Raw genomic sequence first — 19,634 nt, forward strand, 5'->3', positions numbered from 1 at the left:
TCCGCCGATTTATGCTCTCAGCCGTTTGTGTTTATCAGTTGTAACGGATATTTGATTTATCTCTATATCTATTAGTTTATGCTTAATATTGAGATTATTTTCTAACGACATGACGCTCGTTATTACTCAGGAAATGTTGGACAAATTGAGTATGTATCAAACAAACATATTTAATGACTTGTGATACATATTTCTCTAATTCAGATCATGAAATTCACGAGATTCGCATACGAACGTTGCACGACGTAGAAAATAAAGTGAAACAAAGCTTATGGCAGAGCCAGGACCTCAAGTTCAAGCCTACATCGCTAGTAAAGAATCTTATTCGTTGGTTCGGAAATGTCCCCATTAGTGAGGAAACGGCAGTGCTGGAGTTATTATCTCTACTATTAAAGGTACGGATTTAGGCTAAGATGATTGTAACTGTTCATTATTACTCAAAATTTCTAGAGTAAACATGGCCCAAACATCGTCAATCACTTCACCAGCAATCGATTATTGAAAGAACTAGGCAAAATTAAATATTTAATAGGATCAAACCACGCACTGTCCGAGCTGGTGGACAATATTGTCCAACAAGTGCACAACGTACAGCAGATAGAACAAATACAACCTAATCCGGAAAGTATTGCTGAGAGTCTCGCCAGTTTAAAAGTCGACTGTATAGATTTAACCGCTTCCCCCAGAGAGAGTGTTGGTGTTAATCAAGAACAGATTAAACGTAATCCCAACTATTACACAAAATGCTGGGAAGTTCCGTTATCTTCGGATGCAAAAACATTAAGAGAACTAAATTCATCCTTGCAACCCGATGGTGACGAGAAAGATATTCATCATGCTTACAGTTATTTAGTGCCTTCTATAAATGATTATCCAGCGGAATTCTTTTTACAGCCTCCATACATTTTTCATTCACTGGTTAAATTATTGGAGATGAGGAAGGCGAGTATTCAAACTACTGTTGAAATATTCCATCGATTAACGATGTCAATTCAAAAGCGACTGAAGTCACTAGAACTAACCAGCATGTATACTTTCCAAAATCATTCTCGAGACGGAAAACATGTTCAAATCTCTGTTTCCGCTTACGTACATGAACTTTTTCTCCTCGGAATAGTCTGTCTAAAGGAAATATCAGATAATCCGGATCTGCAGGATTCAAATAAAATATTTAACCTGTTTTACGAACTGATTGAATTGGGTTCTAGTCGAACTCTAGAAAAGTTTCTATTTCTGGAAATTCGGCACGAGCTGGGTTTTCTCGCAAAACACTTTCGTCAAAATTGGGAAGCAAACTCCAAGTGTTTCTCAGCCAGAACAAAGTATCTAGTGACTATCAATATCATGTCGACGTTTCTACGTCGTTTCAATCCAGCAGAGCATGTTGAGCATGTTGAGCCAGTTGTCGATGATACCTGCTTCCCACACAAACCGCATAATCCGGCTGAATTGGAAACGATAAACTCAATCAACCATCTGAGATCCCTGGGAGAAGGAGATCGAAACTGGTTTCATGAATTACAAATAGCGGCTCTGGATTATCCTATGAAGCATATGTATCCATCGATTTACGAACCTGTGCTACAGCAGGCACTTAGAGAAGACAATCGTAAGCTGCAAATATTGCTCAGTGCAGATGAAATATTCGCTTCGGCGGTTTCTATTCTTCGACAGCCAGCGGCCCTGTCTGATGAAGAGCTGATATTCAGGGGTCTGGAAGCGATCGATACACTGTATCTTCATCGATCTGTCGAAATGGCGAAGCTGATGATAAAAGCTGTCGGAAAGTGAGTGAATTATTTTCAGATCATAAATAATTCTAATAGTAAACTTTTTCTCTGAATGTACCTAGCTGTTACTGTTTTTTCGAAGGAAACCCAAAACTAAAAGAGGCGGCCGAAAAGCTAGTTTTGCGATTACTCTCCCATACGGAGCCGACTGTCAAATGGTATTTATAAGCTGAGTGCTTCGAATGTTTCCGATTGTATTGTGTTGCTTTTTTTCGCAGTGCTGCCTACGATCAGTGCAATAATGTGATCAAAGAATTTATCAGTTGCCTGGACGAAGGAGCTATCCTGACACATAGACGAAGCTTTCCTAAAATGAAAGGTAAACTGCACTCATTAGGTATTCCTCTGACGGTAGAAATTCTTGTCGAAGTTATTTGCTTCGGCTGCAGCAGTGTCAACGAAAAGGTAATCATCGAAATAAAGATACACAGACTTTTTTCTTTAACATTTAGATTCAACATTCTTGTAACATTTAGATTCAACAGCGAGCCGAAACTATTCTATTGTTTGTATTGAACTCCAGAACGTTTCTGCTAGATCGGTGGATCGATTTGCTGGACATCATCCTTCCCGTGATGCCGCTGCTTCAAACGGTAGCCATCAGCAAGAAACATTCCACCCTTTCCCGTGCTATCATCGGCCTTCTACATCCGGATTCGGGACTTCCCATGAGCGACCTTATTCGAGGCAACCTACGCTTCCTCTTCCAAGATGATACCGATCTCCGGGAGGAAGCACTAACACGTGTCCTTTTCATTATCAGTGGCACCAACAATAGTCAACATTATTCTCCAAACATTGAACATATCCGGGACACCATTTCCAATGCAATATGCCTAGTGAAATCGAAGTATGATGTAGCAAAACATCTATCGAACGACGTATACGAGTTGAGTGCCATCAAACCGCTGCTCGATACACTGGAACAGGAAAATTCCGATCCAGCAATTCGGCGCAGTACTCTAATTCAGTTAAACCTAATGGCTGAAGACCCCTGCCTTTGCGAGATCATGCATCAAGCTAATGGGTGGGCATTTGTATTAAAAGCTCTGGACAACGCTCTGCGAGAGGAACATTCCCTTGATTATCCGGATAGCGCGGTACCTGCGATCGGTATTCTCACTAAGTTGTGCTTTTCGATTCCCGAGTTCAGTCGGTTTCTGGCAGACAATGTGAACGTGTTTAATTTGGTGATACGGGCTCTGCTTGCGTATCATCATTTACCGGTATTCAAGAAGGATTGCTGTTCGTTATTGTTTCTACTGTTATTCAGTGGCTACACAACAGGCTGTGGGAAGGCAATTTCCCTACCGGCCATATGCAATTACTACAGCATCCCGTACGTATGCGAATTTCACTGGAAATGTAGCCCGTTCAATGAAATGAGCCTTCTGGAAGAAATTTTCCTCGAGAGAGTGAGTGGTATAGAAGAAACAGGATTTTCTGCACTTGATCCGATGCGGGACAACAGTGTTCGCATGGTCAAAAGAACCTGTGGAATTGAGTGTGCAACATCTTGGAGTAGGAACAATGTTCTTATCAGCAATGAAAGGTATTTAGTATAATCGAATAAGGTGATTTATTGTGCAAACAAATTTCAATATTAAACTTTCAGCCTAAATCAAACAAATGGAAATTTCGGAAATATGGACAACTACCGCCAGGTTGCATGGCGGTTTTTACGGCTAGCGTTTGCCTGTCAGTGGTTTGATGCTTTCGAGAACATTCTAGTGAATTCCCAAAAATGTCGGCAGTCCCCAAACACAGACAGAGATCGTGTGCTGGATTATAGCATTCTTCCTCCGCACCTGGTCATCGCAAAACACAACGAGGATGGAGAGATAATAGATTTGGACGATCACTGCCTGCAGTTCGATCAGATGCTCAAAATAACTAGAACCGATATAAACATGATCAAAACTTCCCACGTAGATGACATATTTCGGAACAATCTGAAAAATATTGCATCTGCTTCGTCCCATGCGGAGGTGTCCATTGGACTGTCCGGCTTGGAGTGTAATCTGATTCTACCAATGCAGGAACAAATTATGCATAACTCCATCGTGAAACACCTGAAAAAGTTTATACTTACATCCCCAAACACGCCTGCCGACGAGAGATTGCTTATTGCCGTCATTGGACTGCTGGGGGATTTGATACAAATTGGTTACGAGAACGTACTGGTCTGGATTGTTACTTTACTTTTCGAACAGACTAGTGTCTTCATTCAGCTTTTGAAATCGGACACCTGTTCCAGCGATTTGTTCATGAGGAATGCCGATTTCATTAAAATCACTCTGCAAGAAGCACTGTCTTGCGAAAATCCGAACGTAACGTGTCTGCTAACCAACGAGAAAAGCTATCAGATGAAAATAAAAAAAGAGCACAACTTCAATCTGTTGAATAAACTTTTCGAAATCATCATTGATCGACTAGACACCGATCTACAGAAATGTGATCTCTTGCGAATCTTATCGTTAATCGGTTTAGCACGAGTTGTTATCCACAGCGGCCTGATCGAGTTTGATAGTAAATTTTTCAACCATGTGGTTAACAAGCTTTGTTCCTACATAAACCTTATTCGATCGATCACATATTCAGGTTCGACTATAACCAAAAACTGTCTACTCATTATGTCATTCATCCTTGACCAAACAAAAGAGGTACATCTTAAAGCGAAAAACTACAGAGTCTTATCGATGCAGTGCAGTCACACCAGCACTCTAATCCGGTCATGCACCTGGAATGTCCTGGCCAAAATTGCGAAGTCCCTATCGGGAGCGCATTCAATCATCAAGGAATGTGGCTATCTACCGGGAGGAATCCACGCGTGTTGTATAAACACTTTACTCGACCCGGAGGAAGCTGGGCTGGTTAAAGAATCCGCAGCGGGTCTGCTGATAAATCTGCTCACACATAGACTGGATAAAGATGGACCGTTGCATAAGTTCATGCTTCCATTTGACAAGGAAAGTAATTGCCAGCTTGATGCCGATCCGTTACAAACCGTACTAGTGATACTGAGAAAATATCGGTTTGTCGAGCAGGCACTGGAATCGCTTCAGTGTTTTACCACTCTAGACGATATGAGTGTGGAGGAACTCGACGGCGTTCAGATTGTGACTTGTGACGTGGTGAAAAGTTACAGTATGATTTTCAGTAGTCTGTTGGATTTGAAACCGCAACTGATGGACGTTTTGGTAGAGAAGTGTTGCCTGCAACGTTTGATGAAGTGAGTAATTCAATTTTTTTTGTAATATTACGTCGGTCAAAAAGATCGGGGTCAAAAAATTTTTTCATTGTATTCTCCTTGAAGAGCAATTGTATTGGTCCAACGGCGTTCCAACATTTCTACTCCACTTCCTTAGCCGTAAAAATACGCTCAGATATCCGCGATGGCCTCATCATTCGATTCTCTTTACAGTAAGCTTCTTTTTTTTCAAATCCGAAAACATAAAATAGTCCCTGGGGGCTAAATGTCGCGAATATGGTGGATCTTGCTATTAAGTCATCGTAATGACGGTTATTTTATAACATTTTCTTGTATTATATGGCAACCAAAATTTAATAATTATTGATGTTTGGCGGTGAACAAAATGCTAATGATGCACCGAAAGAATACTACAGTATTATCACTTTATTACCGGTTAAAATTGATACCCGAGCTCACGATGAAATCACGAATGAAACATGCATTTCACAAATAGTATCAGAAACAACCAAGAAATATCAGGAAAAAATTAAATGAAAAACGTGAACCTGAAAAGATATTATTACCTATAAAATATGGAATCAAAAAAATGATAACATTAAAATTCGTCCAGCAAAGAAGAATCATCACCCTAAATTCTTCGAAATCGGATGGGACAAGACTGGCACTAACATCGAAGTCATGATAATCACTACACTGAGGTCTCTATTTACTCGGGGAATGCGTACCGCGTAAAATAAACCGCTCAACAAAAAAAAAACCGCGTAACTTCGGAAATCCGAGTAAAAAAATGCCGAAACAAAAAGCCAATTTTAATGCCATATATCTTAGAAATGCATTAAACGTCCACATCTGGTATAATCTCAAAAAAGACTCGAATACGCGAAACACTCAAATTTATATCGCATTAACCCGATACAACGTGTTCACTCTTGACGGTTTCACCGGAAGTGGTTTCAAATGTGTGTTCGATAAAGCTCATAGAGCTCTATTCACTGAAAATAATTTGCACGCTAGCATCATGTGCAAACTATTTTTTTTTTATTCAATATTATAGTATAATTTTAAGGCACACTGCTTAAGCTCTAAGATGCCAAGGGTATTTACTAATCTTAATTACGACTAACTTAAAACTAGAAAAGTATCATTATGTAATGTAGCGGTAGCGGATTCTCGAGAAGCTATCGGTAGTGGCCGGTGAATTGAATATCGCATGAGGGTCTTCCATATGCCGTTGGCGAAGATCCATGTTGGCCGCATCCTTCGGTCCGTGTGGGTCCGCGGGAAACACCCCCAGGCTACGAAGGCCCGGCGGGTGGCCCGCATGCCGGTTTTCGACTGGGGCGGCCTTCCGTGGACGATGATGGTGATGTTACGGAAGAGAATGAAAAAAAAGTAAATATAGTGGAAACGGGGTAAAAAGGGGATGTGGGAACAAAATGTTTGAAAACGATAAAGATCTAATTAGTTGCCATCGAGATGGTGAAGAGACAGGGAAGGGGTAACGAAAAAGTTAGTGACAAAAAAAGATCTTGTTAGTTCCAATGAAGATGGTGGACAGGGACGGGGATCGAGAGAATCGGGCGGATGTTAGTGTCGAACCTGTAGGTGAAGTTTATACTTTCTGAGCGAGGGATAACACATTACACTTGTATATCAATGTGTTTAAGGTACTGGTATATGAGAAGCATATATAAACTATCCCGACTCGCCAACACATCCCGAACCGGAACCTCAGGCGGTCTACCTCGGGCCCTAAGGGATTCCAGTAGCTTCGACCTGGCGTCACGATACTCTACGCACGACCACACGACATGCTCGATGTCCTGATAACCGTCGCCACAGGTGCAGAGACCGCTCTCCGCAAGCCCAACACGCCGGAGATGTGCGTTGAAGGTGTAGTGATTTGACATGAGCCGCGACATAACACGAATGAAATCGCGACTCACGTTCATCCCCCTGAACCAAGGTTTCGTCGATACCCTAGGGATAATGGAATGTAGCCATCGTCCCAGTTCGCCATTGCTCCATGAAGTTTGCCAACTTTAGAGAGTTTTCTGACGAGAGATACTGAAAAATTCATTGAAGCAGATTGGTCTTTCATAAATATCACCTTCTAATGCGCCCACCTTAGCCAATGAGTCTGCCTTTTCATTGCCTGGAATGGAACAATGCGAAGGGACCCAGACTAACGATATTAAATAAGACCGTTCAGATAAAGTTCGCAAGTGTTCCCGTATTTTCCCCAGGAAATATGGGGGATACTTTCCTGGCTTCATTGCCCGGAGAGCTTCTATTGAGCTTAGACTGTCCGTGACAATGAAGTAATGGTCTTTGGGCAAGGTTTCAATGATCTCAAGGGTGTACTGAATAGCAGCTAATTCTGCGACGTAAACTGAAGCCGGATCATTGAGTTTGTGAGAAGCGGTGATGTTTTGATTGAAGATGCCGAAGCCTGTGGACCTGTTGATGTTTGAACCGTCAGTGTAAAACACCTTTTCACAGTTGACTGTTCTAAATTTATTATAAAAAATATTTGGGGCCACTTGAGGGCGCACGTGATCCGGGATTCCACGAATTTCTTCTCTCATGGATGTGTCGAAAAACACAGTAGAATCAGAAGTATCCAAGAAATGAGCACGATTGGAAACAAACGAAGAAGGATTAATATTCTGAGCCATGTAATCAAAATACAAGGACATAAAACGGGTCTGAGAATTGAGCTCGACAAGCCTTTCGAAGTTTTCAATCACCATCGGATTCAAGATGTCGCATCGGATTAGCAATCGATATGAGAGATCCCAGAATCGGTTTTTCAACGGTAAGACGCCCGCGAGCACTTCGAGACTCATCGTATGAGTCGACTGCATGCAACCTAAGGCAATACGCAAACAACGATACTGAATTCTTTCCAGCTTGATGAAATGAGTGTTCGCCGCGGATCGGAAGCAAAAGCATCCGTATTCCATCACGGACAATATCGTTGTTTGGTATAACCTGATCAGGTCTCCTGGGTGGGCACCCCACCATGATCCGGTTATTGTACGAAGAAAATTGATTCTCTGTTGGCATTTTTGTTTCAGATACCTAATGTGACATCCCCAGGTGCCTTTGGAGTCGAACCAGACCCCGAGATATTTAAATGTGAAGACCTGAGCTATGGTTTCACCCCCTAGTTGAAGCTGTAATTGTGCTGGTTCTCGCTTCCTTGAAAATACAACCAGCTCAGTTTTCTCCGTAGAGAACTCGATACCCATTTGAAGAGCCCATGTCGACAAGTTGTCGAGGGTATCTTGCAATGGTCCTTGGAGATCGGCAGCTTTGGGTCCTATAATGGACACAACGCTGTCGTCGGCAAGTTGTCTTAGCGTGCAAGATGTGTTGATACATTCATCAATGTTGTTCACGTAAAAGTTGTATAAAAGGGGGCTTAAGCATGAGCCCTGAGGAAGACCCATATAGCTGAATCGTATTGTCGACAATTCACCATGCGCGAAATACATGTATTTCTCGGACAACAGATTATACAAAAAGTTATTCAAAATTGGTGAAAGACCATGCTGATGCAACTTCTCAGATAGGATGTTTATGGAAACTGAATCAAAAGCCCCCTTGATGTCTAGGAAAACTGACGCCATTTGTTCTTTACGAGCAAATGCCATTTGAATTTCGGTTGAGAGCAACGCAAGACAATCGTTCGTTCCTTTGCCCCTGCGGAAGCCGAATTGTGTATCTGAAAGTAAACCATTAGTTTCGACCCAATTGTCTAGACGAAACAGAATCATTTTTTCGAACAATTTCCGGATACAGGAAAGCATAGCAATCGGCCGATACGAATTGTGATCGGAGGCTGGTTTCCCTGGTTTTTGAATGGCGATAACTCTTACTTGTCTCCAGTCATGTGGGACAATATTATCCTCAAGAAGCCTATTGAATAAATTCAATAAGCGCCTTTTGGCAGAGTCAGGCAAATTTTTCAACAAGTTGAATTTGATTTTGTCTAACCCCGGAGATTTATTGTTACACGATAAAAGCGCAAGTGAGAACTCGACCATCGAAAAAGGTGTTTCGTTTCTGTTTGATGAAGCGACGCGCATGATTGTCTGTTCCGGAACAGAGTCAGGACATACTTTTTTAGCGAAATCGAATATCCAGCGGTTAGAATATTCCTCGCTTTCGTTTGTGGTGTTTTTGTTGCGCATTCGTCGGGCTGTGTTCCAAAGAGTGCTCATTGATGTTTCTCTCGATAATCCGTCTACGAATCGACGCCAATAACCGCTTTTCTTCGCTTTAATCAAGCTTTTCATTTTAGCGTCTAATGCCGCGTAGTTTCTGAAATTATCAGGTGTTCCGTTTTTCCTAAACTCGACAAATGATGAAGTTCTCTCCGCGTTTAATTCTGAGCACTCTTTGTCCCACCACGGGTTGGGGGGACGGATGTTAGTTTTCGCGCCGGGTACACGTTTCGTCTGAGCTTGAGTCGCGGTGTCGAGAATCAAGCCAGCCAAAAACGTGTACTCTTCCTCCGGAGGAAGTTCTTGTGTTGTTTCTAGATTCTCAGATATCAAATTTGCGTAGCATTTCCAATCAATGTTTCGTGTGAGGTCATACGAAACATTGATTGTTTCCGATGGTCTTAATCCGGTGGCGATTGAAATTACGATAGGCAGATGATCGCTACCGTGGGGATCAGGGATTACCTTCCACGTGCAACCCAACCGTAGCGATGTCGAGCAAAGGGATAAGTCCAGCGCACTTGGTCTTGCTGGTGGTGCAGGAATTCGTGTCATTTCCCCCGTATTCAAGATTGTCATATTGAAGTTGTCGCAGATATCATGGATCATAGTTGATCTGTTATCGTCGTGAAGACAGCCCCATCCCGTACCGTGTGAGTTAAAGTCTCCTAAAACCAACGTCGGTGCGGGAAGAAGCTCTATGATATCATTGAGCCGCCGATGCCCAACCGAGGCTCTTGGAGGAATGTAGATGGAAGCAATGCAAAGGTCCTTGCCTTTGATTGTAACATGACATGCGACAACTTCAATACCTGGTATCAAGGGGAGGTTAATGCGATAGAAAGAATAGCACTTTTTGATCCCCAAAAGTACTCCTCCATAGGAATCATCTCGATCCAGACGAATAATGTTAAAATCGTGGAAGTTTAAGGGTATTTCAGAAGTTAGCCAAGTTTCGCACAATGCAAATGCGTCACATTTCAGATTATTTACTAGAAATTTGAAAGGATCTATTTTTGGGATGATACTTCTACAATTCCACTGTATAACAGTGATTGTATCCGTGACCTCGGTGGGTGTCTTAGCCATCGAAGGATACGATCGCTGAAAGAAGGGGCCATTTTGCAGTCAACTGCTTCAAGAATGTTTTAACTGTAGGAATAAAAGCCATTATCAGGCTTTTAAGAGGTTCAGAAATATTGAAAGTAGACATGATCCAGTCCACAATATCAGAGAATTTAACAAACCCAGTATTTGGTAAATTTTCTGACTGATCTTTAGGGACTTTCGGGGGTTTTGAAGTCCCAGGAAGTGATGGAAATTCTTGCTCGGAATTTAATTTTCCAAGGCCTGGAGCTTGTGCAAACTATTTGAACTATCACTACTTGAAGAACACATGAAATTCGTGAAAAAATATACACCTAGCTCATAAAATGAGTGTAAAAACTGATATTTAGTGGAAACCGTGCTACATTTATCTGAAATGCACTTAAAAACGATATGATGTATCGTTACTTATAGATTCTATATGATTGTCGTACGAATGTCACATTGTTTTCCACATAGATTTCAATTGAAACACAGTTTACCGAATCAAGTGTTTGTAGGTTTTGAAGGGGGCGCTCGCCCCGGGCGCAACGTTTTAAGGGGGGCGGCAAACTAATCCATCGAACCTTTGTTTTTTTGTTTGCTCGCCCAAATCATCTCTCCGGAGATGGAGTTCAGCTTTCTTTTGCGAGCAAATCTTATTTCCCGGGCGTCAAATTTCCTCGGCACGGCACTAAAAGCAGGCCTACACAACACAGTTGAATAGAGCCACTGGAATTAAGGTAAATCAAGATATGAACTATGACAAAAGGTAAGAAAATCAACATAAATAAATAATCTAAAGTGTTTGATAATATTGTTATTTCCTCGTATTGAAAGAGTTATGCCACGCATGCACTAATTCGGAGTGATATAAAGTGGCAACGAAGAGGGAAAGCATTTTGGAGAGCTACAAAGCAGATCGGAACCCTTTCCTCACCAAAATGTTATATAAGGAAACTGTAAGATTTCTGATTTTACCTTCTGAATTCTGGAAATAAATTCAGGAAAGAAATTAGAAAACTGAATCCAGGAAACTCAGAGTCAGACTTTGTTCCCAGAATTCAGGAGCTGCAAGCTGGAACTAAATTCGAAACTTGGATTCTGAAACTGAATTCCATTCCTTACTTCAGGTTCAGAACTTATTTCTAGAATTCACAGAACTCCAGAACTAAATTCTTGATCTGGATTATAAACATCGTATAAGATTCACAAATCGGTTCTTTTTAGAACCATCCAAATATTTTCAAAGAATTTTGCGAAGACTTCCTCTACTGATTATGTAAAACCACAAAAAACTACTACAACATTGTGTGTTGTATTTTGTTACTCTTATTTGTTTAGTACACTGAAGTCTTTTTTTATGCGAATTTACGTACCGCATAAAAAAACCGCATAACTCTGAAAATTCGCATAAAAAAAAACCGCATAACTCTGAAAATTCGCATAAAAAAAACCGCATAACTCTGAAACTTCGCATAAAAAAAGACCGCAGAAGGGCAAACCGCATAACTCTGAAAATTCGCATAAAAAAAAACCGCGTAACTTTGAAACTTCGCATAAAAAAAAACCGCATAACTCTGAAAATTCGCATAAAAAAAGTCGCGTAAAAAAAACCGCATAAAAAAAGACCGCATAAAAAAAGACCTCAGTGTATTATTGAATTGTACGCAGAATATGTTTGTGGTCAATAAGTCATACTTTAATATAGATACATCGTTACAATTCTGGAAGCGAAGCGGTAAAAGTTGTAAAATTCACGCAATCAACTAATACGAACGATTATCTATATTCAGAAGTAGTGTGAGAGAAGCAGGTCAGTTTTATTCATATACTCATCCTTCAGTTATGTCTGTGAAATCTAGAGATGGAACTTATACTCGTTTATCTGTATTATACAGATTTTTAGATACACAAACAGATTTGATACATACTAATTTTATACAGATTGCAACATAGATATCAGATATACATAACGCTCGTATCCGTACTGCATTTTACAGTATTGTACTGTATTTTCGACTCAAATACTGTGTACTGTTTTTAACCCTCAAATCTACTGTATTTTACACTTAAATGTACTGTATTTTTCACACTAAAATTCAATACAGAATTTTAAATCTTCAACGCATCGAATTTCGATCTGTGGCAGTACAAGAACAGTAACAACACGTAGCGAATGTGAGTGAAAACACACAAAGCGTTCAGAGCGCGTCACAACAATCAGGCGAAACTTTGATGATTAAAAAAAAGAAAAATGTCTCAACCAAAAAGAAAATATACTCTAAATCAAAAACATTATCAAAAACATCCGCTTCTCAAAAACTTTTATTATTACTTTCGCACATTTTTCAGTTTTCGACGATTTTTAAAATGCCCTAAAAAGGAAATAAAAAATAATTGAGTTTATGAACTTGCTTTGAACGATTTGTTTAGTATTGTTAAGACGTAGAGCCGTATTAAGTAAATTTTACATGACATGCGAATGCAACTGTCATGTAAACCGTGAAAAAGCTACCGCAGAGACGGTACTCGAACCTGAAAATAGTTCCTATCCTCCTGAATTGTTTTACCAATTAAGCTATCCTGCATGTGAAACATAAAAAAACGGACTAATTGAGGGCTGAAACACCTTGCGGATGGATTGTTATTGAGAAATGACTACAAATGAACGCCGTAGGGCCCGAGTACAGCTGAACATGCTCGGTTCTTATGTTCAGTTAGGCTGTTTGTATGTGTGTCTCATATGTAGGATAGTTTAATAGGCAAAACGATTTACCCGTATTTGGCTTGCTACGGATTCGAGTCCCATCTCTGCGGTGGCTTTTTCGCGGTTTTCATTTCATAGTTGTATTCGCATGTCATTTTTTTCAATCTGTTTTCCTCGTAAGATGCTGATCAAATTTATTTGCTTTTGTTTTTTATTCACTATTTAAAAAAAAACCTTACTGTAAAATGTACTGTATTTTTAAAGTCGATGTACTGTATTTCCTTGATTTTTACGCCAAATGTACTATTTTTCGGAAAAAAAATGCGAGCGTTAGATATACAGGATCGCATACATAAACTGTGAGTAAAATTTTGAATGGGCAGCCTGGTAAGTTTATATCTATTGTACTCTGTTTGAATTCATATTCAATTCAATTATTATATACGACATGGGAATGGTATGTGTGTTTCACACTAGAATCGTGTGAGTAGTGTTCTAATCAGGCGCGTAGTCAGAGAAAATTTTCGGGGGGGGGGGGGGGGGGGGGGGGTTTAGAACATGGTGATAAATTAACACATGTACAATTTATATCACAATGTTTCCCATGGGTTAGAATTTTTTGTTTCGGGGGGGGGGGGGGTTTGAACCCCTAAACCCCCCCCCCCCCCCCCCTGTGTACGCGCCTGGTTCTAATCGTTGTAGTTGGAAAGTTTCTGTAATAGGTAAGAGAACTTTGTTATCGTTGCGGATCAAAGTAACGTAACGTTTTGAAAGATCGCGGCGAACAGTCACATTTCATATTATTAGTGAATACAGATAAATATAGACTTTCTATACAGGGTGATACAGATTTTCTATGAAAATTGATGGCATCTCTAGCGACATTATTCACCTCCCATTTTAATTGTGTGTACGTTATTTGGCATAAGTTTGTTTAGTCTATTTCGTTATATCACGTTATATATGGCACAAAATTAAATTAAATATAATTTTACTTGGCATAATTGTGGTTTGACATGGTTTTCATTTATTATAATTCCATATAAAATTTATTCTGATACTAGATTCGACTGGAACCGATTATTAACCCTAGATCGCTCTCGGGGGGTAAATTTCTACCCTAGCGTTTTTTTCAAACCTCCGTTATTTGGTTACAGTTTTCTATAACTATAATCAACCTTTACGACAATTCAATCTGATGTTCAGTCTTTCATTTACACTGGTGCATTATTTTTAGTTGGAAGCGAAAAATATGTAAATTTGATTATAACTTTTTTGTGAACAAAATATTTAAATACAGTAAGCGAGAAAAATGTAAAGAATATTGTTGCTGAACAAAAGCAATGTCTATCTTGTATACAGAAGTAATAATTTATTAAAATATATATTATAGTAGTGTCTTATACGAGTGATGCGATACTCTTGGCTTCACGAATAAAAGAGACAAAACACCAAAAAACCAAAACAGAGAATTTGGCCTTTCTGTTTCAACAGACTTCGCAGCCGATTCTTAGTGTACAGAATCATTGCATGGCTAGTACTATGGATCCTACAGACACTAACAATCCTTCCAGGTCGGGGCTCGAACATACGACAACTGGCTTGTAAGACCAGCGCCCTATGCATTGAACCACCAACCCGGGCCAATTACACTATATCACTTTATTTTATACCAAATGAAATTATGCCAAACAAACTTATGTCAATAACGTATACGTTTTTTAAATAGTGACGCCATCTATCTGTCAGACCATGGTTAAATTGACCGACGTGTTAATATAAAGTAAGAATTTCAATTAATATTTTTACAGCTGTGTATCGAAGGTTCCTCTTCACCCAAGTCGATCGGCATTCCGGATGGTATCGGAGATTTGCAATCTGCTTCAGAGATGTTTGAAGATTAGCAACGAAGAAATCTGTGAACTCATCACACAATACCAGGCCGTAATTGGTGGCATTGTTTACCTTTTAAATCCAACGTTATACAACGATGGCAATGAAGACATAATGTACGAAGTAACAAGCAACATTATGAACCTACTCTTTGCATTTACCATGCACAAAATCGGTCATCAACTGATTATATATGTTTTGACCGAGTTTAGGTTGGAACCATTAGTTCAATTGATTGTACAAGGAGTTTCCAAAAATGAACGGAAAGGTAAAAGAAAGAAATTTTCAGCAAAAGAAGTTGCAATAATATTAAACCTTCCTCTTTTAGACTACCAAATCGTCTGCCTTCGATTTCTCACTATGTTAATTATCGCGTCCGGTGTACCGACGGCTTCGATCTCGGAATCCACATCCTTCCTCGGATTAATGGAAACTGTGCGATTAGATTCAAACGAGGACATCAAACAGAGTGTCGGAAATCGATCGCTCACTGGCAAAGATCAATGCATCAAACCACTGGAACGAGTATATAACGGATTTTCTTCAGATGATGACCAAGAAAACCAAAATCCAAACAGTAGGCATTTTGTCATCAAATCTACCAGGAAAGAGCTTGGAACAGCAACATACACAACAGGCGCAGAACTGATATTTGCAACACTAATCGAGCAATTCCGCATCGTAACCGCCAAAGATAAGCCGGAGAACGGAGCATTAGTTTCTACTCTACAAAAGCGAACATTGTATTCTGCAATTCAAGTTTTCCTTCATCGTTCAGAAATAGCCAAACGAGTAGCGCGTAGTTCTAAATTCCTAGATATGCTAATCGAGCGTTTAGAATGCGTATACAATGGAATTGGTCTCAGTTATCAAGATTTCGTAAGGAAAAATGGTGAGAACAAAAAAGCTCCGATTGTGGCAGAACTTTCTTCTATTGCTGGCATGCTATCGGCCTGGTTTCAGAACGACATTCTCGTGCATCAGGCCAACATCTTCCGTATATGCAAATTGTTTCTTCAGTTGTGGCCCTGGATAAGCAACAACCGGGATATGGAAAATGAGTTCATGAAAGCACTGGTTTGCCTGACAGAAAAGTCGATCATCGTTTGCCGAAGTCTTCCAATAACATACCCTGGACATCCGCATTCCATTCTGAAGCTAACGATAGCGATAGCCACGGCCGAAACTGGGAGAGTGAAGGGACCGAATTGTGAACTCACACTACTTAGACTATGCCTGAGGATACTGATTAACTGTTGTGCTTGTCAAGAGGGTCGTACGGTTATTGCTAAATTCAATGTGCTAGACAATATTAGCAAATTACATCCCGTTGTGACCAAGCTCCAAAAACCGTGGGTTTCAGTCACGAAACTTTGGCTAGAGTTTTGGGAAATCTACACCAGGCATAATGACGTTACGGCGGTTAAGTAAGTACTAAATAAATTAATGACGCTAGACCATTCTTCTAGTTTCCTTTATTCTTCAGAAACCTCACCGTACTGGGAGCCCTTATTCGAAAATCAACGCCCGAGCTTCGTCGCCTATCACTGGAAATCATGCGGAATATGTCGTTTGTGACGAGCAATCGAGCTGCTCTGCTCGCCTCCAACGACTACATGCACGCACTGAAAGTTGTCCTAGACGGAACAGAAACCACGGAACAGATGATTGTGATTTCTTCCATATGGAAGGTGATTGCCAACAATCATAAAGGTAAAAGCGCAATTAAAAGTACTCCTATTCCTAGAAGACTGAGTGCATTGCTGAAGCAACGATCGTTGCTGGAACAATGTGAGGAAGATGATCTGTATAACAGTTTAAGTATTGTGGTTCAATTACTATACACTTAGAATAAGTTCGTTCGATTTTTTTTCTGATGTTTTCTGTTATGAAACAATACAATTGAACATTTTGTTAGGAAAATCACAAAATAAACTTATTTACTAATATGAAGCACGAAAGAAACTTATCAGTAATAGTTATCTACGGATGATGTTGTACATCACGAACAAAAATGTCATGAAAACGTTGAGGGTCATCATAGCAGCACTGTCTCCTGAATCAACGGTCGTATTTGATGCACTATTTCTACAATCTTCAATGTTTTCAAACAGCCGAATATAGTTTTGAACTGCATGTCCCAGCTCGGTGTGTTGTGTTGATACCAGTCCTAGTGCGGAATCCTCGAACAGCAAATTCTTAACGCCTCCGTAGATATTGTACATTTTAAAATCCGGATCACTCTGCAGATAGGCATCAAGCGAACTAAGTGCATTCACAACACCGGCCGTTTTCGATGACTGGCGCCGAACGACAATCTCACCATCAACGATGGTAGTCAAAGCACACTCTTCGTCCACCTGAAATCCTGTATAGGCTGCCAACGTTCCATTGCGACAAAGTATCCTATAATGGTCCGGGTTCAATCCCAAAGCTAGCGCATGCTGCACTAGATTTTGCATTTCAACGATGGCCACCTCACCCTCCTGGCGCAAACAATTCAGTGCTCCTTTAGTACCGTAGAACGGGTTAGTATCACCGGCGATACAATTAACATTCCTATTGATAGTCACGTTCAAAGTAGTCTTACTTTCGACCTCTGGGGGTTGTTCCTCTAACTCAATAGATATGATGGTGGAATCTTCCTGATCGTCACCGATTCGTGGAACCGGTATTGTATCATTTGGATTGACTGCGGCACGACACAACGTACACAGCGACTCAGGGTTCAGTCCCTGTGGATCATGCAAACTATCACGGGATCCAGGTGCACATGAATCACTGAAGAAATCTCCTAGAAGTCGCCCGTAATTGCAATCATTTCGGTCGAAGATGCCACGTGTTTTTCCCACGTTGATAAATGCTATGGATGCTGGAAAACCGAAGCACCATTGAATTCGTTTGATAAATGTTTGAAACACTGAACTCACCGATACCGCCAAACTCAGGAACGCATGCTTTGGCGCTACGAAGGTTCTCGAATCGAGTAAAACGACTGTCGTCACGAACGACGACTACGACAGAGGAATACTTTTCTTTCTCTGTTTCCTGGAACATCGCTGCCGTTAAATTGAATGGGCTGAAAATCCAGAGAAGAGATGAGTCACTCAGACAGCGATGAACGAAAAAAAACATGCACTCACTGCCTGGCCAAATATCCATAGTTCGAATCAATACCGGTGAAATCCGCTCGTTGACTAGCAATCTCATTCAGACATGTCATCCGGCTTGTGACTGGATCACTACACTCAATCATTGGATAAATACCAGTCGTCAATGCAGCCGTCCGCAGAACGTCACACTTTTCTTTCTCCTCGAGAGATGTAGTACACCAACGTGCAGTAGTTTGACAAAGATCAGATACGATCGGGACCTGCCGGTACGGACGGAGATAATCAACCGGAGCTTGAATCGATCCGACCGAAATCGCCGTTCGACTATCGTGTTCAATGATCTCCTGAATTGATTGTTTCCATGCCGATTCTAGTTCCCTACGCAACCAACTATCAATACGGGTGGAAATCGACACTGCACGACCAGCGGACGACATGATCACCGGCCACGGTTGCGTGAGCCACGAGCAGGGGTTTGCATTGCCTTTCGCCGCTTCCAACGTACCGTTCAGGCACAAAAAGGCATAGTTGTCGGCAACATCATTGTTGTACACAAAATACTCGACAGCATCCTGCTGAGATACGTAAGCAACTTCACCTCCGGTCCGAAGGCATTGTAATGCGGCCCGGTGATGGGAAGTGGTTGTAGTATCATAGCTGCATTGGTTGGCGTTCTGACACAGTTCACAGAGATTCGGATATTTTGATTCTGCAATCGAAATAAAAGGTAAATAATTACGAGCCAGAAATTTATTTATTCAATGCTATTCATTATTGTACTTGCTTTGACGGTTCAATGGTCATTCCCCAGAATAACTCAAAACACCTAACATACCCTTCAAAATAAAAGTGATGGAGACGCATTGTATTTAGCCAAACGGAAGCGTCTAACGATCGCACATTTCGAACTTTGAATTCAAGTATGTTGTCGAAGCTACCTGCATTGGCTATCAATATCCGGCAGTGAAAAAAAAGTCTATGGTACAGATCAGAGTGATAGTAACTTCTATTGACCTGTATAAGTACTTTTCCTGGATCTGGTGATGGATCAGCTTTGAAGCTATACTACCTTGATCAAGAAGTTCCCGGAATTTATTCAGAAAATTAAAAATACAACATTATTCATAAAAATCGATATTTTCCCCTTCAAAGTACTCCCTATCGACACTTATGCCAGCGCTTGATCCAATACTCTTAACATTTTTATATTCAGTTTTCGGTATGCCAGAGCCATCTGCGATTTTTCCATAATCTAATCTCGGATACTGAAACGCGTTCCACGGAACGGTTCCATGAATCGCCCGAATAGGAAAAAGTCGCGTGGAGCCAAATCAGGTGAATTCGGTACAAGACCCACGAATTGTTTGCCCACAAATCTGATCTTTTTCAGTGAATTGCATCACGCAAACATCTCAACTCTTCTGCCATCTCTCTAATAGTCAATTTACTGTCTACTGTCATCCAATCTTTGATTTTGTTTATGTTTTCGTCGGTTTTCAATGTCGATGGCCTACCGCTTCTCTCATCATCATTCACAGGCTCACGGCTACTCCTCAGACGTTCGTGCCACGGATAAACGTCTGTTTTCTTCAGAGT

General features: G+C 40.7%; 2 protein-coding genes across 2 annotated transcripts in view; one reads left to right on the forward strand and one right to left on the reverse strand.

Annotated features, from left to right (window-relative positions):
• Nucleotides 1-16,775, forward strand: LOC131434951 (protein rotatin homolog). Its single transcript, XM_058602292.1, has 10 exons — nucleotides 1-149; nucleotides 205-395; nucleotides 451-1,787; nucleotides 1,853-1,948; nucleotides 2,009-2,195; nucleotides 2,267-3,342; nucleotides 3,406-5,022; nucleotides 14,844-15,193; nucleotides 15,254-16,352; nucleotides 16,412-16,775. Exons 1-10 carry the CDS (start codon nucleotides 110-112, stop codon nucleotides 16,773-16,775), a joined length of 6,357 nt encoding a protein of 2,118 aa, XP_058458275.1. The 5' UTR covers nucleotides 1-109.
• LOC131434952 (transferrin-like) overlaps nucleotides 16,369-19,634 on the reverse strand; it is a 17,213-nt gene continuing 13,947 nt past the window's right edge. The window contains exons 4-6 of the mRNA XM_058602293.1: nucleotides 18,069-18,747; nucleotides 17,856-18,004; nucleotides 16,369-17,797 (exon numbers count right to left, since the gene is read on the reverse strand). Coding sequence (XP_058458276.1) covers nucleotides 16,905-17,797; nucleotides 17,856-18,004; nucleotides 18,069-18,747 — 1,721 coding nt within the window. The 3' untranslated portion in view covers nucleotides 16,369-16,904. The remainder of the gene's footprint in view (nucleotides 17,798-17,855; nucleotides 18,005-18,068; nucleotides 18,748-19,634) is intronic.

Source organism: Malaya genurostris, chromosome 3 (genome assembly GCF_030247185.1).
Source record: "Malaya genurostris strain Urasoe2022 chromosome 3, Malgen_1.1, whole genome shotgun sequence".
Classification (NCBI taxonomy): domain Eukaryota; kingdom Metazoa; phylum Arthropoda; class Insecta; order Diptera; family Culicidae; genus Malaya; species Malaya genurostris.